The sequence below is a fragment of the Gossypium raimondii genome, chromosome 5 (assembly GCF_025698545.1).
Source record: "Gossypium raimondii isolate GPD5lz chromosome 5, ASM2569854v1, whole genome shotgun sequence".
Taxonomy (NCBI): domain Eukaryota; kingdom Viridiplantae; phylum Streptophyta; class Magnoliopsida; order Malvales; family Malvaceae; genus Gossypium; species Gossypium raimondii.
The window spans coordinates 352,955-373,196 of record NC_068569.1 but is presented as its reverse complement, the minus strand read 5'-3'; the positions used below and the strand labels follow the sequence as shown (position 1 = coordinate 373,196).

The following is a 20,242-nucleotide window of genomic DNA, read 5'->3' as shown; positions in this document are numbered from 1 at the left end:
TAAGAAATTTATTTAATTTCTACCTTAAAAATAATAAATTTGTCTTCCTATGTTAACATTATGTACATATGTAAAATGTCACGTTAATTTTAATAATAAAATGAATAAAATTTTTACTAAAATTAATCAAATTGTTGTTTGATGTAACATATATGAACTAATTTCTCATTTTTAAATAAAATGATAAAATGCAATCTAACTCTTAATATAAACATTTCTTCAAATGGTTTAACTCTTTATAAATTCAATTTAAATGATAAAATAATTTATATATAATTATAGCATTATGTGAATAATTTTAAATGAATTTTAGAATAAATAAAATAAAACGGGCAAAATACCAAAAAAATCAACTTTTTTTAAAATTTACCGAAATAGGCCTGGTATTTTATTATTTACCGGAATGGGCCCTTTTCCCCTTAATCGCGTCCACGTCACTGCGAAGTCAGGGGACGTGTCAGCAAATCGCGGCCATGTCAGCGCGCTTTGCTGACGTGGCAACAAAGCGCGTCCACGAAAGCGTGATTTGTGTGCATCGTCAAGAAAGCGCTACCGACGCGGCGCTTTGTTGTTACACGTAAGCGCGCCTTAGGGACGCGATTTGTTCACAAGATGAAACGAGTAACGGTCATTTTTTACCGCTGCCCCCAACATCAAAAAACAATCTATAAATACCCCCACCCCCTTTTTTTTCACAAACTAATCCTCTCTCAAATTTCCTCTAAATTTCCTCTAAATTTGCTCTCAATTTGCTCTCAATTTCCTTCCAAATTTCTCTGAAATCCATATTTAATCTCAATTTGCTCTCAAATTTCTCTTAAATTTCTCTTAAATCCCTATTTTTAAATAATTTTTAAAAAAATTATTTTTTTAAAATTTTTTTAAATCGTAAAAATTTGTACGATTTCAGCAATGGCCGGAGAATTGACTCGTCTTGATAAGCAGCACATATCCGTCGAACAAATGAAAATGGTAAGTGTTAAATTTAATTTTTAAATATTATTTAAGATTTTTTTATTTATGCATTTTTATATAATTATTAATTTATTATTTGTTATAAAAGTCTGAAGATCGGATATTGGAATGCAATATCCGGAATATGCATGCTCCTCCATCACCGTTGGTAGAGAACTACCTACGGGAAGCGGGTTTTTGGCACGTGGCGACGGTAGGCCGGGAATGCAAGGTGGACCTGAAACTTATCAGTGCGTTGATCGAGAGGTGGAGACCCGAGACGCACACATTCCATTTTCCATGTGGGGAGTGCACTATCACGTTGGAAGATGTCAGTCTGCAATTGGGATTGCCGGTGGACGGGTACCCAGTCACCGGGTCTACCCAATCTAGCGATTGGGGAGCGGTGTGCTACGAGCTTTTGGGCGCTATTCCGAAGAAAATGGACGGAGGTAAGATCGAGATGGGCTAGTTACGAGACACATTCTCGGAGGGCGCGATTTCACAAATTATTCTCATAAAGTATACTGCTTGAAGCGTTTTTTATACTATTTGCTCAGAAACGTCAACTCGAAATTATTTTTCTAGGACCTACTGTAGCAAAAGCGCGTACAAGTGGGCGCGACTTCAGAAATCCTTTTGATAAAGCATCCTGCTTTGATTTTATCTTAAAAACCCATAAACACGAAACGTAATCCAATTTTGAATAAATTATAATTAATTTAATTAGGAAACCCTAATCCCTTATTTGTTTACTTTTTCTCTAAAACCTTAAAAATACTAAAAACTCTAAACCCTAAAATCTAAAAACCTACAGTGAGAAAAAAAGGGAAATCGCATCCCTAGGGGCGCTTTACGTGGCGACAAAGCGCGACCACGTCAGCAAAGCGCGCTAACGTGCACACAAATCGCGCTTTCATGGACGCGCTTTGTTGCCACATAGCAAAACGCGCTGACGTGGCCGTGATTTGCTGACACGTCCCCTGACTTCACGGTGACATGGACACGATTTAGGGAAAAAGGGTCCATTTCGGTAAATTTTTAAAAAAAAGTGACTTTTTTTGATATTTTACCCAAATAGAGCAAATAATTGAATTGAATTTAAAAAAAATTAAAAATATAATAACTAATGTAAGCCAAACTCAGGTTAACCCAAGACTCAATCAAACCTACTAAGCCCAAATGGCAAAATCTATTTCAGATATAAAAAATAACAACTCTAGTCTCTCATCTTGCAAATTGAAGTCCAATAAATGAAATTAAAGATTTGGCCCATTATCGAAATATAAACTAGCTTTTATTTAAAAACTAGACTTAGCATTTGGATCAACGCTTCATTTAAATTTTTTTTTAAAGTGACTTGAATTTAAAAGTACTCTTTAAGTTAGATTGGGTTTAGATCATGTTTAAAGGATGGTATTAATACTTTTATGTTTGTTTAACTTAACATATGGGCCTAAAATTTTACTTTCGTCTATATTTGCAAAAAATTAATTCAAATTCATCTTAAGTTTTCCATAAATTAAAAAATTTAAAAATTTTATTATATTAATTTAATATTTAATATTTTTATATATTTTTATTTATTGACAATATAGTGGTATTATATATTTAGTATAGGTTTGTTTTTTAATGTGTTATAAATTACATAATATATAAAAACAACACCATATAAAGTATTATAAATTTAAAAAAATTAAAGTTTTTGCCAAAACTCATTTTTTGGGTTTAATATTTTACTCAAACCTTCCCAAACTTTGAGCAGGCTTTCCGGCCTAGAGAGGTAGCTCGGTCCATGAACAAGTCTAATTTGAGCATACATATGCAATGGAGTTATAAGTAAAATTGTGTTGTTGATTTTATGATCCATATTTAAGATTTATGGTTGTCTCTTTTAATATGTCTTTAATGTTTAAACTTATATTTTATTCTTAGAGTGCTGTATGTCTTACCATTATACTCAATAGTTGATGATATATTTTGAATATTGATTACAGAATTCAAACCTATTTTAGTGTGAAGATTTTTGTTAAAAAGGAGAGAATAAAAAAAAGGTTAAAACTCTACTTCAAATAGGCTTACAGAATTGTGAGGGGCTTAACAAAGAAAGAGACAGAGTGCGTAATGGTTGAAAAAGGATGGGATAGGAGAAAGGAGATGGTTTGTGTGTTTGTGGAAATAAGACTGATGATGACCAAGGTTTGTGGCTGTGTTTGGTTGGACAATTTAAAGAAAAACAAAGGGAAGGCAATGGTGAGGTCCACAATATTGCGGCTTGCGCCTCTGAATGGCTACAACGCGTGCTCCCTTCATCCAAATGCCAACGCACCAACGCCATTCACCCCTCACTTTTAAGCTCAATCAATGAATGATGTGTTTTTCTTTTCCATAGACGCATGCTTTGAGTTTCAACACAGTCTACCTAGCATTTGGAACCAAGATTCCACGTATTATATGTTAATTCGATTCACATTTACACTTAGATTTTAGAGAGTTAAATCATCATCAATTATTGATTGACAAAAATTATTAAGCTGCTGTCACCTGGGAAAACTAAGATGTTCATAATCCATTCATTGGTTGTCAACTTAATTAATAAAGAGTAAGAAAATCAAACTTCATATTATAAGAAATAAGGATACTAAGAGGTTGACCGAACATGTGAGGAGGCCACATGGCTACTGAGCTCTAGCGTTGGATTAATGGCACTTCTGAGATTTTTTTATTTGACATGATTATTGGTGTGTGGAAAAAATTTAAATGAGAACCAATCAATGTAAAGGGGACAGACGTCTGTTTCTAAAATTGCTTCACTCATTTCCTTATATACTATGAAACTCTTTATCATCTGCCTTGAAAGTGACAAATCGAGCATATGTATACTGTTGTTCTTGTTCACCACCATTTATAAAAAAAAAATGAAGAAATTAGAAACACCAGCTTTTGCTTTTGTATATATTCATGCAAATTGCATCATCATCATCTTCCTTTTCCTGTAAAGAATATATATATGTTGTTCTATATTTTGGTTGTCTTTCTTGCAGTGTTTGAGCATTCTATAACTGCTGTTTTTTTTTCCTATGCATAGCGATTATCTCACTTGTTTATAATAATTTGCAGTTGAAACACTGTAGAAGCTTGTGTTGTTCTTCATTGTTCTTCAACTACAGAATGTCTGTATAAAGTTCCTAGGAATATTACTGTCTTATATGATTTTTGCTATTTCTTACAGTACTGCTTATGTCCATAGGTTTGAATTTAACCCCATTTCAGGCACGGGAACCAAACTTGAATGTGCCATAAACACATTACCAAGTTCCCGAAACGCCAACAGCTGCTGTGCCTCTACTCTGCATTTCGTGGATGACTATTTCCGAACAAGAGAGCTGAAAAAGGATTTTGAAACGCCTGAAAGCCAAAACATGGAATCTATCAGAGAGACAATGCACATTCATGAAGATACCTTCAAACACCAGGTAGGCTTAAAAGTACATTAACTATCAAGCAAGTAATGACTAGGACATGGTAAATTGGTAATGGAAAATAATTTTTAAAAAATGGGAATTGCAGGTACGAGAACTTCACCGGCTGTATAGTGTTCAAAAGAGATTGATGGATGAGCTGAAATGGGAAATTCAGCAAAAGAGATTCTGGGCTAGTCCTTTCAGTAGTTGCGATATTATCAACCAGCACCATTTAACAACACAAGCTACTCGTTGCGAGGATAATTTCAATTTTCAAGATGATAGGAGCTCAAGGGAGAGGATTGGCTGTTGCTCTGGTGACACCATGAAAATTGCAAGCCTCACTAGTACTGTTGATGTAACCCAAGGCTCTGATGATGATTGTGAAGTTGAGCTAACACTAAGTATTGGAACCAGCTCAAGGAAGAAGATGGAAAACAACTCCAAGTCAAATAGTCAAATCAGAAAGCTTGATTCACCATCTTCGTTTAAATCGGATTCAGATAAGAAACGACCATATTGGCAATTCCAAGGGTTTAAGCATAGGCAGAACTTGAACAACCATTGAATAATCAAATTTAAGTTCTTAGCGTGTATCCTTTCAACTCCCCATAGACTTGGTTCATGACCTAATAAATAGATAATCTTCTTCTTCTTCTTCTTATTATTATTCTCGACTGTACATTATTGTAAATAACATTTCTCATTTTCTCATTATATATTATATATTCAGTAATCTTAATTAATTCCTTTTATCCCTATTTTTACTCCAGATATTCCAGTTTCCTCCAACCAAATACAGAGTAATAGAATATTGTTCAGAAACCTGAGAGCAAAACTAACAATTCACTTTTTTGCATCATGTTATTATTTATTTTTCTCGTATCATATTCATATAATAATATCCTGTCCAAGTCATCAAAATCGTTCACAAGAGTAAGACAGCCCAAAGCTCATCCAGAAAGCTGGAATAAAAGTCTTCAACATCAGCAAGATTTCAATAAGAATCAAAGTAGTTTATGAAGTAAATACAAATTATACAATAGCTGCTAAGGAACAACATGGGGGCAGGTGGAGACTCCAATGAAAATACGCAATTTCACAACATATATCGGCAAATTCTATTATAAGCTTTTGTTGGGTTCACTTTGAAACTCTCCCCAGATATTACCATCCATTTCTAATTTGGTTGAGAAACAGTCACCATTGGAAGCAAACATTATTCAACAATGTCCTAGCTTAGTTTTTCACCAATCCATCCTCCAACCATCAAAATCCAGGATCCATCCACACGTTTTCAAGACAATCCTGCATGTACAATCTATTAGTAATTACTTGCTGCATTGTTGCAAGACATTGACCAAAAATCCAACTTAATTGTCGTAAGAAGTGACCCATCACGACTATATGCAAAAAGAACTAAAAGAAACAAACTGCAAGCAATCGCAAAACCAAAAATTATGTGTCGAAACCATTTTTATTTATTTTAAAAAAACAAAAAAAATAGTTGTCGACTTTAAGAAAACAAAAATTGGGAGTTGCCACCAATCTTTTATTGAGGTGTGATTGGATCACCTAAAAAATAGCTTTGGTCTACGAGTTTTAGAAAAATGGATCCGGGAGTCGGTTACGTACGAGGAAGGATTAGCACCCTCGTAACGCCCAAAATTGGTACCTAGTTAATTAATTAATGTCTTAATGTTGAAAATTTAGAAAAAAACGTAATCCTTAGCAAAAACTTAAAAAAAGTTACGTATTAAGACCCTTATCATTTTAGAGAAAGAAGATACCACACCCAATGCGTTAGGGCACAACATTCTAATTTTTCCCAAAAATGAATTAGGTCAGAATACTTGTGCAATAAAAATTTAAAAGAATATCCATTTATTCAAGATTTAAGAAATCGCGGCCCAATACGTTAGGGCACAATTCCTCCAAAATCCCAAACTCGGAATATTTTCTTTATTATTTTTAAAAAAATCTTCATATCGAGAAATCAACGTGTCACATCCAATACGTTAGGACACAACACGTTGAATTCCCAATGATAAGTTTTATTCTATTTGATTTAAAGAGCAATCCTCGATTGTTATATTTTGCAAAAAAAAATCGGAATCCAATACGTTAGGGCTCAATTTCCTTGAAAAATCCTCAATACGAGTATTATCTCTATTTTGAAACGTTTTATTTTAAAATTAAATGAAAGATAGTATAATGTTATGTTGAATATGTGAATAAATGCCCTTAAACAAATACCAATAATAAATACAATAATTTCATAGAAATGATATGAATAAACAAATAAATAAATAAGATAATGACGTGCACAATATCAAATAAATAGGCAAGATAATAATAAAATATGCAAACACAAATTAATAAGCAAATGATAAACAACAAAAAATACATGTACACATAAAAATACATAGGTTTAAAACAATTGAAATAATATCAAAATTAATTAAATAAATTAAACATGTGTATATAAAATATATGAAAATATTGGTTTTTTCAAAGATATAAATACATACTTTAAAAAACATATATATACAAAATAATAATAATTACATATGAGAATTATAAGATAAGATAAAAACCATTCCATTATCAAAAAATATTGATTTTTAAAGAAATATGAAAAAGGGACTAAATTGGATTGCAAGTAAAAATATGGGGTAAATCCGCAAATAAATAAAGTTTGGAGGATTAAATTGAACGCGCGAATTACATAGAGGGGCTGGAAGGGCAATTTTCCCTTCTCCTCTAAAACGGCGCCGTTCAAAAGGATTAAATTGAAATTCAAAATAAATTAAAGGCCGAATTTAAAAAAATAAAAAAACCTAATTGAAAATATATTAAAAGGCGGAGGGGCTAAAAGCGCAATTTACCCCTCCGCATAAAAACACGCGAATCCTAAGGTGGATTGGGTCGGATCCGGGTCAGGTACTCGAAACAACACCGTTTTGGGTGTCTGGGGAGCTGTCCAAAATGACACCGTTTTGGTACCCTATATAAGCCCCCCAATCTTCAACAAAATCATTTGAAACCCTTTTCTAAAAAAAAACTTTCAAAAGCTCTCCCTTCCCAAGTCGTCCTGCCAGGGGTCTGGTCATCGGTCGGTTGTCGGCCACCGTGTTTGCCATCGGTCTCCTAAGACAAGACCGCTGTCATGGTGGGTAAAAAAAGAAAATCCTCTTTTCGGTCCTCTAGACTCCCCTAGGCCCAAATCTAGGTCCGAATCCGTCAAAATATCAAGAAAAATACCTCAAAAGCCTAGGAAACCCTTCGGTTTCCCAATCGTCTATCCTCGGAGACAAACCTCAACCGCCCTAACAGCGTTTCAGATGCGGGCAAAGATAAGTCTTTTACCCTTTATTTTGCATTTAGTAAAAAAATAAATGCGAAAATAAAAGTATCAACCTTTGTATTTCCTGATTAATCCCCTGATGTAGTTTTTGTGTTTGCTGTGAAAAATATTTGCTACTTCTTTTATTGATTTCGAAAATCCGATCTTGATTACAGTGTGTTTGATGGCCTTTTATAGCCATGATAATAAATCAAAGAAAGAAAAAAAAATCTGGTTATATCTTTGATTCGCAAATCCATGATTTTCTTTCCATATGTTGTTTGTTTCCTTGCAGGTGAAGATCACGGAGATTCGGAGGCGAGGCTTGTCTTGCGGCGCTGCCCTAGGGTTCCATCTGCTCCCCGAGCTTCGATTTGGGCTAGGGTCCGATTTGGGCTCTGTTTTGTTTGGACTTGGGCCATATAGGCCGATTGTAATTTGGGCCTTTTAGTTTAATCGGGTTTGGGCATATTTTGTTGTAATTGGGCAGTTTCATTTGGGACTATTTTATTTCAGTTTGGGCCATGTATTTTGGGCCACTTTATTTGGTTCTGGACTGGTAAAAAAAACTGGACTTTTATTTATTAAGGGCCGGGTAAAATTTAGGCATTACACTATGATTGCTTAAGAGGAGAGATGTTATGGTCAGAATGAAACATGTTAAGCCATCACCAAAAATGACAGAAAGATAATGGTAATAACAACCATTAGATATTCATCATATGAAGTTTATCAGCTGATGTTTAAAAGAACATTATTAGAATATAAAAAATACCCATACACAATAGTGATCTCAGTAATGCATCTTTTCAGCACACTGGAGGACTTTCCGAGCATCAAGCAGCCCTCCACAGTAAGTAGGAGGAACAGCACAAAGTTCTTGGCTCCCTCTCCATTCCTCACCAGGTGTCAATGTGATAGGTTTCTCAATAGCAGCAGTCTCAACACACAGCATATGCTTGTATTCATCATCTCCAAAATCAGCCAAAGCCTTTGCCTTTTTATCCCAGGGATTCCATACCACTACATGCAGAAGAAATAAAAACTTTAGTGCAAGGAACAACTTCGACTATTAAAATGTGAAAGGCATTTCAGGCTACTTTCTGGAATGTTTTTCTGCATTTTTATATATGCAAATATTACCAGAATTTGGTATATCTACAGGGACTGGTAAAAATCCAAGCCGGAGTTTAGAATTCATTTCAAACATTTTACGTTTCAAATGTCATTCCTAAGATAATTCAAACCACACATAACTTAAGTAGACTTATACAGAAGTAAATAGACAAAGTAGTTCCTTTACAATAAAATAGCAATGAACAACATGACAAAGATTTATTTTAAAAAATTCTGTGTAAATAGAGATGTTGGCTTAAACATGATTATCAGGCCCCGAGTACATCAAAACGAGGATAAAAAAAAAGGTGGTCAAAAGAAACCTCACCATCATCAGGGAGTCCATCTTTGCTTATTGCAAAGGTTCTCTTCTTCTCATGATCCAGAATTGCAATTTTTGTAGGAGCACTGAGGTATATATCCAGTCCACCTGTATGACCACAATTAATATTAGTTAAATAGCAAACTAAATGTAAGTGACAGAAAATTGAAAAATAAAGTCATCATGTACTCACTTCTGTATCAAATGTTATTGCATCTCCCTGTTCAGTAAATCGTTCCTTGTTCTGTAAGTTGTCCAGATAATCAAGTGTCCCTATCCCTCCACACGAACTTCACTGTACCACAAGCAGCTATGTTATTTTAAATCCTGATCATATGAGCCAATCCATTGCATAATCATGAAATTAGTTGAACATGGGTAACATGTTCTTCCACGAACTAGTTCCACCCGTTGAGGAGCAAGATGGCTAATCATACCCCCTTCCCATTAAAAAAAAAAATTTAAGATGGACAGTTAAAAAGGTTTCATTGCAGGAGCTTTATAGCTTTTACTTCAGCGGAATTTACATCCCTAGATTTGATGGCTTTGTAGACATGCGGTGTAATTATCTTTTTGTATTTTGATGTTACAATTAATTGCTTAGTTTTACTCATTGAGATTGATTTATTTGTCTTTTGGTTGTATCTAAGCTGTATGCCACATCAGCATGTAGCCAGCCCTTTGTTTGCAGCACTCTAAAAGGCCTAAAATTTATCCTTTCAATTGATGGTCCCGCTAGAAGCCTTAGATTTAGGAATTAGGACCATATATTGCCTCACACACAAAGACAAAATTTTAAACACACAAAGAGCAACAATTTCCGACTTTCTGCTGTTTACCAAGACTGGGATCAAGTGTATAGGTAATTGGGCGACTCCATTTATTAATGTACGAACAAATAAAAAACAGAAAACTATCAATCCCTAAACCTATTTTGTATGTTTTTGTTTCTAAAGGTACCAGACAAATAAAAGCATCAATTAAAATGAAAGGCATGCTTGTGCAATACAGGTTTTACAACTTTAGCTCGAGAGTACTCTTACCTAGTTGCTAAACACTTTTTGGATGAATGTTTAAAAATAAATTATCAACTTTACAAACTCCATAAAATAAGCTTTAATGGAAGGGGAGAAAAACAACAACAACAACAAAATAAGATTTTGAAATCTGCCAGAAAAATAATAGCAAAAACAATTTTTATATTGTGATTTTAACTACAGCCCACTCAATAGGACATGTCTTAGAACTTTAGAAAGTGTGAAATTCATGACTAACAAAAAATGAAACAAGTGTAAGCCCAGGAAATCTCAGCTAGGAATAAATAAACTATTGAAAGTGTAGCAATGCAAGGAAGAGGTTTACAGAAACTTTTATTGAAAGATCAGTGATTTGGAAATGCTACTCATGAACTGGAATGTGATTCAAGGCTAGGGTTTCTATGTGGAGGTTACTTTCAGATAATTTGGTTAGGATTTGAATAGTTGTCTATTCTAGCATTTAAGTATAAAGCAATGTGGGGAATTAATAAGAAGAAGAAGGTCTAGGGCCTCTAGGCTTCATACATAGGTTTAGGCTCGATTCGTACAACCCTACAGAAGAAACTAAAATAGTTCTCTAAATTCTCAACTCACTTTCCACTAACTATTCAAATCTGGATCAGTTAGCCTTTTCACCAGACAACTGAGTCCTTTCCCAATGAAAAAATAATCCTCAACTATTCTCTCATCAAACTAGATCCCAACTTTAAAGGTTCTTGCCTACCATAAAACCAGATTTCTTAATTTGCTGCTTCCTGTATTTCTGTCCTATAACAATAGACATTAGCACAGGTTGCAAAATAAAATGAGAATGAGGAAGAAAGTTGGAAATGCATGTGCTCATGGGGAGTAAACTATATCAATTTAAGAGCCATACAAAATATCAATAGCTAATATCAGCCACTCAGATGCAAGGTTTGCTGAATCCAAATTTATAGACAACTTATTATAGTTCTTCATTTAAGCCAAAGGAAAATTGATAAAAGTAAATGGATATGACAACAAACAAGACTTCAGCCTTGCTTCAAAATATTTTTGCCAACCAAAAACTAAATAAATCAAGAGCACCTCTATCCTTCATGGGTTAATTCTCAATCAAAATGAAGAAGGGTTCCTAAATTAATTACCTTTCACAGCAATTTGATTCTACTATTGAAAGACCAACATACCTCCCATTACAAATAAGATATGAATTTATTTTGGAAAGTACTGGAGAATTGAATACTTGTTTATTATTTAAACCAATCAAAAAGAACCTACACACTTGCCACACTCTAACATGTTGAATAGTCACCATAGTTCCCACCCATTCCCTTGTTTTACTTTCATTATTCCAAAACTGTTATAGAATGGAAAGTATAAAATGCTATAATTATTGATGCTAAGAAAAGACAAGTTTGTAATCATGGTGAGGATATTAGACTCAGGTATCAACTAGAGGCTGGTAGCATAAAAAATAGATTTAGCCATTTAGTTAATAAAATTAATGCTAATCCCTAGGATAACAAATGTGAAAAGCAACCGACGCATCTTCAAAATTTAGAAATAAAGACGTGCAAATATGAACCTGCGGGTAGTAATATCACTAAACATCATGACACATACAAGATTAGAAATATCACAAATCCTTAAAGATACCTGATGTCAGAAACAGAAAAATAAGTGTGATATGCAAATGCGAATGTAAATGGCTTCCCATCAGTATTCATGTTCCTGATGCGAGAAGTTAACATTAGGTCTCCTCCAAGTCCCAAAGCTACCCTCAGGCGGAATTCATAACTGGAATAAAAGACAAAGCCATGGAGCAAGTCAGCTACTCAACAGTATGGGTCACAAGGTTCTACTTGGAATCTCTCTTCATGTAAAATAACTCTGAGAGATTTTTAAAAAGAATTGCCTGTGAGGCCAAATCTTCATATCTTCTTCAGAAAGCTTAAGGATCAAATCAATGTGAGAGTTACTGGATGAATTTTTTGGAAAAGCAGGTGGATCAGGGCCAATGCTCCAAAATCTATTCCTAGCAAATCCATGGGACTGAAGAGGACCATGATTTGAAAACTGTGGAAACAAGCAGGTTACCAGGATGATCGTGGTTTAAACAAGCAAAAATAATAGAAGAGATGCCCATACTTGAGGGAAGCATATTGGAATTCCTCCTCAAATTGCTTTTGAGGGCTTAAACAATGCCTGCAGAAAACACATGTCTACTACATTAGAAACAAGAAAGCAGATATCCTCTAAACAATATCTTCTTAAAATCTTGCATTTCAATATTTGGTGTTCACTCTTTTTAGGAAACTATAAATTAATGAATTCTTATTTGGCGCATTCAGTAAAATTTGAGACATTCATACTTTTATCTTTCATAAACCAAAAACTTTCTTCTACTCCCGTACCTTGCATGACCGATGAATGGAGAGAAAATGGAATACAAGCTATGTTTAACACAAGAATTCATTGCCTGAAGAAAACTAACTGAATAACTCCTTTGCCTAAGCACATGTAAACAATTTCAGTCCAAAATAGCATGCATAGTTTCAACCAAATTCAAAAATTTCATTCAATTTCTTCAAATACGCGTTATTTCGAATTTGATTTTATGAACAGTGAATCGATTATTGTAAGCAGTTAAAATATGCTCCTTCATGTTCCGAATTATGGTTCAGAGTGCTTTACAACCTAGAAAACAGATAATCTGTCTAACTTTTGAAATTGCTTTCAGACTCAACAGAAGGATCTGGGGCTGAAAAGCGCAAAGTGGAAAGCAAACCAGCTTCTCCATTAGAAATGATGAAAAGGTTTACATTACAATTACATAAATTAACCCAAGCCTTAGAACCATGTTCATGGAGAATCTTGCATTCACAAACTCTTCCATAGTTCTAACATCTATGAATTAATACAAGACAATTCATTACCAGAAATTTGCTTTTGCAATATCAACAATGAGACGTTAAATAATTTAAAAATTAAAATAAAATTAGATGGATCTAAATGAACAGTTAGTACAAAAGATTTGAAATACATATAATGAATATTATCAGACTCTTCATTTTACATGAGTATTTGAGTTATAATCCTCCAAATTTGTGAAAAAACTTGAAAAAAAAAATTAAGGGACAGTTACTCCTACCATTATACTCCTAATTCAAACATATAATCCAGAAAAAATACTGCCACCGCATAGCACCTTACTACTGACGAAAAGCAACTCCTCGCCATGCTCATTCTTCCAAGATGTCACATGTCCTCCATATAAATACACCTGAAAAGATCAAAATGAACAGATCCTGAAACAAAAAGGAGTTAGAATTTAAAAAAAGAAAGAAATAAGGAAAAATTACCTCGGCTGAGCTTCCACGTGCCTCGCGGAGGATGATTTCCTCAAGACCATTAACGCCCTTGGACAACTCAACGGGGAGTTTCTCGCTCGACATCGAATTAAACTCAACAATGCTTTGAGATTTTTTATTATTTCACAATATAAGAGCAAAATAAGGAAGTTTCTGATTACAAATTCTTTTTTCAATATCATATTATGAACCGAGGTTGGATTGAAGAAAATAGGAATTTAAGAAGAGAAAAAGAGAGGTAGAAGAAGAGAAAAATACTGATTCATAAAGGAAATTTGTTCATTCCAATGCAATTTATACATGAAATTGTTGTAACAAACTAGTAGCAGCTTAGTACTAATGCAGTTATTTTTAGACAGTATGGTGTCAGCCACTGTTAGCTAGCTGTTGAAATCATCATAACGGTCCATTCGTTACTGCTGTAGTGATCTTCAGCTGATTCAAGCTTGTTGTCTGCAAGTCGGCTGCTTGTTGGGCCTACATTTCTTTTTCCCTGGATCTCTTTAATGTTTGATAGCCCGCTCCCTTAATCCTTCTGACCTGCTTCTTCTTTGATCCGTTCTATTTCCCCAGTTTTTCAATTTAGGTTTTCGTTTTCGTTTCCTGTTCTCAATTTCCCCAATTTCACCCAAACTCATAACATATCAAAAATCAAATTAAAATCTCTTGATTTGTGCCTTTGTATACTATTTGAATTAATTCATCTGTGTAAGCAATTTTTCAACTGTGTCAATCTCTTTCTGTTCCCTTTCCCCCTACTCTTTCACTCTTTTTCTTTTTTTTTTTTCCTTTTTTGGTTTATCTTAATGAATACTGAATTTTACCGTATAAAGACGAAGCGTTGAATCTACTACGCCACCTTGGACTTCTAAACGTTATCCTCGAAAGCCCAATACGGACCTAGCAATAAGATGGCCATTATAATAGAATGGGCCCAGTTTCCAAACCACCTTCAACTTTTGGTTAAAGTATGCCATGTGTATACTTTTATTTTAAAAAATTTAGTCCCTTAACTATTTAAATTTCAAAATTCAGATCCAAATGTTAATATTATTAAATTTGTTAGTGTGATATTTTGAAAAAACTTACTTGGTAGCCATATAACTAAAAATAATAATATTGTAATGAACCTGAATTTAACAAAATAATTTTAACTATGTTAAAGTTGCACTTAATTTTTTGAAATTTGAAAGTAAAAGATATTAAATTTCAATTTATGAAGAATATAGGGACTGATAGCATATTTTAACTCTTTTTTCTTTCTGGTTATGTATTTGGATTAGAACAGAATGAACGGGAAATGAATGAAGTTTTATTTATTTATTATTTCTTATTGTATTTGTAAGCTCTTATTATTATTATTTTTAAAATATTGTACCAATTTGCTTTTCATTTGAGCGAATTTCGAAAACAACCACCAAAAAGATATCTTTAATAAATTTGTATATACATAGCGGGTTCAAATAAAAGGAAAGCAAGTAATTTGATTGTGAACTTGATTTCTCTATTTACTGACTATATTTTAAATGGGGTAATTTTGTTAAACCTTGTCTCAGATGAAATAGATGATCTTTCTATTACTGGTTCTGCTAAATTCAACTCCATTTTCAGTGCAGTAGAGAGGTTGCATCAACGTGGTATTATTATGTTCTGCATTTCTTTTTCTCCTTCTTGAGTTGAGAAACCGGGAGAACAAATTGCTGATGTTGAGGCACTTTTGGACATTACCAACAAACGGTGATGGGATTACTGTAACCGATTTCATCATCGACTCTCTTATTGGAGACTTGGCAGAACCAGAGGCGGACGGTGATTAACACCTAAGGGCTATGCTTTACTTGGATTTGGGGTAACATATTCGAAAGACTTGACAGGGCAGTGGGTAATGTCCATTGAGAAAGGAAGTTTTCAGAAACAAGGTTCAACCATTTTATTCATTCTAAAAAAAAACTTTAACCAATCAAATCAAATTATAACACCTAAATATAATTTATTTTCCTCCATTTCTCTTATCACCCCACGTTTTTTCCAAAGCAAGAGCTTAAAATTAAAGTTTTAACACAAATGATGGTTGCATGTGTTGAACAAGCATCCATAGTTGATGGTGCCGTAAAGTTTGTAAAGGAGCTTGAGCATCTTTGTAGACGCTTGAAGCCGAAAAGCTTCGGATACTGCAACGAGTAACATCAGCTTGTATGAATGGCCAATGCAGCTTTCTTTAGAAGCATACAACACGAGAAACTCATCTGTTACTTACACTAACAAATTCATATAATTCAGACAAATTACCAACCATACCTACCCTTTATTGGGTAATTGTCGTTGTTACAAAATTTAAGCTCATCGACAACAACTAGAACTACTTCAGTTAGTTTCATAAAAGCTTGAGTGGGTTATGTTCATGAAAACAAGAAGAGTTTAATGGAGAGAGATGAGAGGAAGAAGAAAGAAAGAAAAGAGAGAGAGAGAGAGAGAAGAAGAAAACAATTATTATTTTTGTCATGTATTATAAATTGATTGGTTAATAATAATTTTTTCCAAAAAATTATTTAAATGGAAAAAACTATAATTTAATGGTTAATTTTTTTATTTCAACTTTAATTTTATGGGAAAATTGTATTAGTAACGACTTAACTATTAGTATTTTTCATAATCTAAAATTTAAAAGTTATAAAAGGTCACTCAATTCCTCGACTTTTTTTTTGGTCATTCAACAATTTAAATTTTTTGTCACCGCCATTAAATTATTAATGGATGACTTCTAAAATTGGTATAATAGTAACTTTAATAATCAACATTTATATACCATGTCAATTTAGTCTTTATTCCAAAAAAATAACTCTCAACATTTACACATTGTGTAATTTAGTCTCTTTTGTAATTTTACTTTTATTTGGTCTTTTAAAATTTTAAAAGAAAGAGAAAAGATAAAAAATATTATCTTAGATTTTTAGGTGTTTCCGTTTTGATATATTGTCATAAAAATAATTGATAGATTTACTTATTTTTTTAATTTTTAGGAGAAAATGTCAAAAGAAAATTGAAATTAAAAAAACAGACCGTGTTAATCTTTTTGAAATCAAGATTAAATTAATATAATCACAATATACAAATGTTAAAGGTTAAAATTATTATCATGTTAATTTTATAAAGCAGTAACATAATCTTTTTAATTCATTTAATGGCCAATGACTAAAATTTTTTAATAATTATTTTATAATTTATTATAATTAAATGGTAAAAATATTAATAATTAAGTGATTACAAAGATAATTTACCTTAAATTTATTTCTATGAAGCACGCAAAAGTAATGCTCAAAAAAATGAACTCACCGACAAATAATAATTGTGGTACCCGCTTCAAACAAAAACTGATCTGAAACTACCTTCCGGTCGTACATGATCACGAGAGGCAGGAACTCAATTATTTTTGCGTTGTATGTTTTGTCAGTCACCTACAGTTATATCTTTTATGTTTCATCATCAGTATTTTATCTTGTTTTAGATACCACTCGCTATAAATATTAATTGTGGAAACTCTAATTCCAACTAAAAAAGAAAATAGAGAGCTAGTTTGGGCGTCCTGCAAAGCAAATTAATTAACAAATTGGAAGCATTTTTAAAAATCATAATGACTTATTTTACTTTTTAACTTTGGAAAAAAAAGGTTATTATAACTTTTATTTGATATTTCGAGTTTTTAGTTCTTGTACTAATTTTTTGTCAAAATAATTTAATATGGATGGAAAAGTTTATTTTGATACAAAATGGATAGAAAAGTTACTGAACGTTAACTTCGTTGATATCCATCTATGTGACAATCCACATATATGCCATGTTAATAATTTAATTAAAAATTTCAAAAGTTATAGAATTTTTAAAATTATCATAGAATAAATTTATATTTATTAATATTTTCTAAAATTTTAAAATAACTATTAATTATTTTTGAATTTTTAAATAAATTAAATGTTTTTATAATTTTGAAATACTTTAAATAACTTTTATATTTTTTTATATATTTTTGAATATTTTTAATGAAAATTTGAAATTTTACAAAAATTTAAAAATATTCTATAAATTTTGGAATTTTTAATTAAATGTTGATATGGTTTAGACGTGGATATTTTCCGCATTTTTTAGCTCTTGAACTAGCACTTTTTGTCAAAACAACCCGAGATGGATTGCAAAGTTTATTTTTGATACAAAATGGATAGAAAAGTTCCCGAACATTAACGTTACTAACATAGCATCTATGTGGCAATATACGTGTATGTCACGTTAACAAAGTTAGTTTTTCTGTCCATTTTAAGTTGTTTTGATAAAAAAACGTTAGTTTGAAGGTTTAAAAAATAAATTAATTACCGGATTGGTCCAATTCCCTGAAAGCGCGTTCACGTCAGCGCGATGTCAGGGGACGTGGCAGGAAAACGCTTCCTCAAGGAAGAGCTTTGCCTACGTGGCAACAAAGCGCACCCGCAAGGACGCGTTTTCCTGCCACGTAAGCGCTCCCCTGGGACGCGTTTTGGCCACGCGTGAACAGTAGCAACGACTACTTTTTTTACCGTTGGTGACCCCCCCAACGGTAAAAAAAAAAACTATAAAACCCCCCACCCTTTCATTTTTTTTTCACAAATAAATCCTTTCTCTAATTTCCTCTCAATTTCCTCTCAATTTTCTCTCAAATCCTTATTTAAAAGAGCTTTAATTTTTTAATTATTTAAAAAATAAATTTTATTTTTTTAAATTTTTTTAAATCGTAAAAATTTGTACGAATTTAGCAATGACCGGAGAATTGATTCGTCTTGATGACAAGCACATATCCGTCGAACAAATGAAAATGGTAAGTGTTAAATTTAATTTTTAAATATTATTTAAGATTTTTTTATTTATGCAATTTTAAATAATATTAATTTGTTATTTGTTATAAAAGTCTGTAAATTGGATATTGCAATGCTGTATCTGTAATATGCATGGTCCTCCATCACCGTTGGTAGAGAATTACCTGCGAGAAGCAGGTTTTTGGCACGTGGCGATAGTAGGCCGGGGATGTAAGTTGGACCTGAAACTTATCAGTGCGTTGATTGAGAGGTGGAAACCCGAGACGCACACATCCCATCTTCCATTTGGAGAGTGCACTATCACTTTGGAAGATGTGAATCTGCAATTGGGATTACTGGTGGACGGGTACCCAGTCACCGGGTCTATTCAATCTAGCGATTGGGGAGCGGTATGCTACGAGCTTTTGGGCGCTATTTCGGAGAATATTAACGGAGGTCGGATCGAGATGGGCTGGTTACGAGGCACATTCCCAGATCTGGATGATGATTCAACCGAACTAGAAAGAATCTGATATGCTCAGGCATACATTCTTTAGATAATTGGAGGTTATCTGATGCCGGACTTGTCACAGAACCTCGTACATCTAAGATGGCTGCTAAAACTCGTTGATTTTAGAGCAGTCGGTGAATTGAGTTGGGGGTCGGTCGTGTTGGCAACACTGTACCAGGAGATGTGCGGGGCGACACGACCGAATAAAGCGAAAATCGGAGGTTGCCTGTCACTATTGCAGTCATGGGCACGGTTTCGCTTTCCATTTTTACGTCCTCGAGTGAACCACCCATATACATTCCCACTCATAACGAGGTAAATTTTATATTAGATTTTACAATTATTACGTAGATTTAAAATATAATAGTATGCTAAAAATTTATTTAATTAGGTGGAACCATCCGGCAAGTTATGCTGGATTACTTAGCTGTCTTGAAGATATACAGCTTCTATTAGACCAGAAGTCGGAAGCACAAATAAGTATTAAATAAAATTGATATTTCCATCATGAGCTAGTCGATTGGTATTTAGTATTATGTATATAACTAATATTTCCAACATGTTCATATAGTTTGAATGGACACCATACGAGGATCCGGCATTTCGAGCAGTAATTCCGGATGAGTACTTCCAAAATCCAAACGCTTGGCACGTGAAAGTCGCATTGGTCAACTATGCGACCGTGGAGATGCACCAGTCAGACAGAGTATCACGACAATTTGGATTCCGAGAATCGATCCCCGTGGCACCTGAGGTGTTGGATGATCATCACAAAATCGACCTACGGTAATTGCATACGGATTGGCCGAGATTCTGGTCACATTACATCCAAATGTGGGAAGATCGGTATGATTATATACCTACTCGGGAACTGATCATCGTTCCTGAGTTAGCGTACGTACTGGAATACATGCCATGGTTTAGGATCCATGGAAAGCCGTATTTACTGTCGGTAGAGGAAAGACAGCGGCAATTACGTGTCCAAAGGGAACGATGTGGCCTTTTAAATTCAAGACGAAGGGACGACGACGCAGGCCCATCAACGAGGCCCAGACATTCACCCGGCTCATCATCAGTGGCCATTCAATCACCAGGCTCAGCGAGAGCACCGACACAGTCACCCAACCAGTAGTTCAACCGACGATACCCACAGCATAGCCTTTTCAGATGATGCCAGGTGCGTATCCTAGCCCTTTTATGTATCCTAACCCTTATATGTTTCCTTTTTCGAGTCCTATGGCAGGTTGGAGTCCATGGCCCGGTTCATCTCCATTTTCCGTTACGCCGAGTGGACCGTCGATGTATAGGCCAGCGTTACA

General features: G+C 33.8%; 2 protein-coding genes across 4 annotated transcripts; one reads left to right on the top strand and one right to left on the bottom strand.

The window, feature by feature from the left end:
- The first annotated feature begins 3,810 nt into the window (after positions 1-3,810).
- On the top strand, positions 3,811-5,164 carry LOC105767376 (uncharacterized). Of its 3 annotated transcripts, none has more exons than XM_052630938.1 (3): positions 3,811-4,127; positions 4,205-4,430; positions 4,525-5,164. In XM_052630938.1, coding segments are annotated over exons 1-3 (690 nt in total). In that variant the 5' UTR covers positions 3,811-4,125; the 3' UTR covers positions 4,987-5,164. The 3 variants fall into 3 exon arrangements, with proteins under 3 accessions (XP_052486898.1, XP_052486897.1, XP_052486899.1); XM_052630939.1 differs by having other exon boundaries at positions 3,812-4,127; positions 4,228-4,430; XM_052630937.1 differs by having other exon boundaries at positions 3,811-4,430.
- Positions 5,165-8,324: 3,160 nt separating this feature from the next.
- LOC105766735 (putative glucose-6-phosphate 1-epimerase) lies at positions 8,325-14,380 on the bottom strand. Its single transcript, XM_052630941.1, is given in 9 exon segments — positions 8,325-8,787; positions 9,209-9,310; positions 9,392-9,478; positions 9,481-9,497; positions 11,878-12,018; positions 12,137-12,297; positions 12,370-12,426; positions 13,430-13,504; positions 13,584-14,380. Coding segments are annotated over 9 exon segments (963 nt in total). The 5' UTR covers positions 13,677-14,380; the 3' UTR covers positions 8,325-8,557.
- Positions 14,381-20,242: the final 5,862 nt, after the last annotated feature.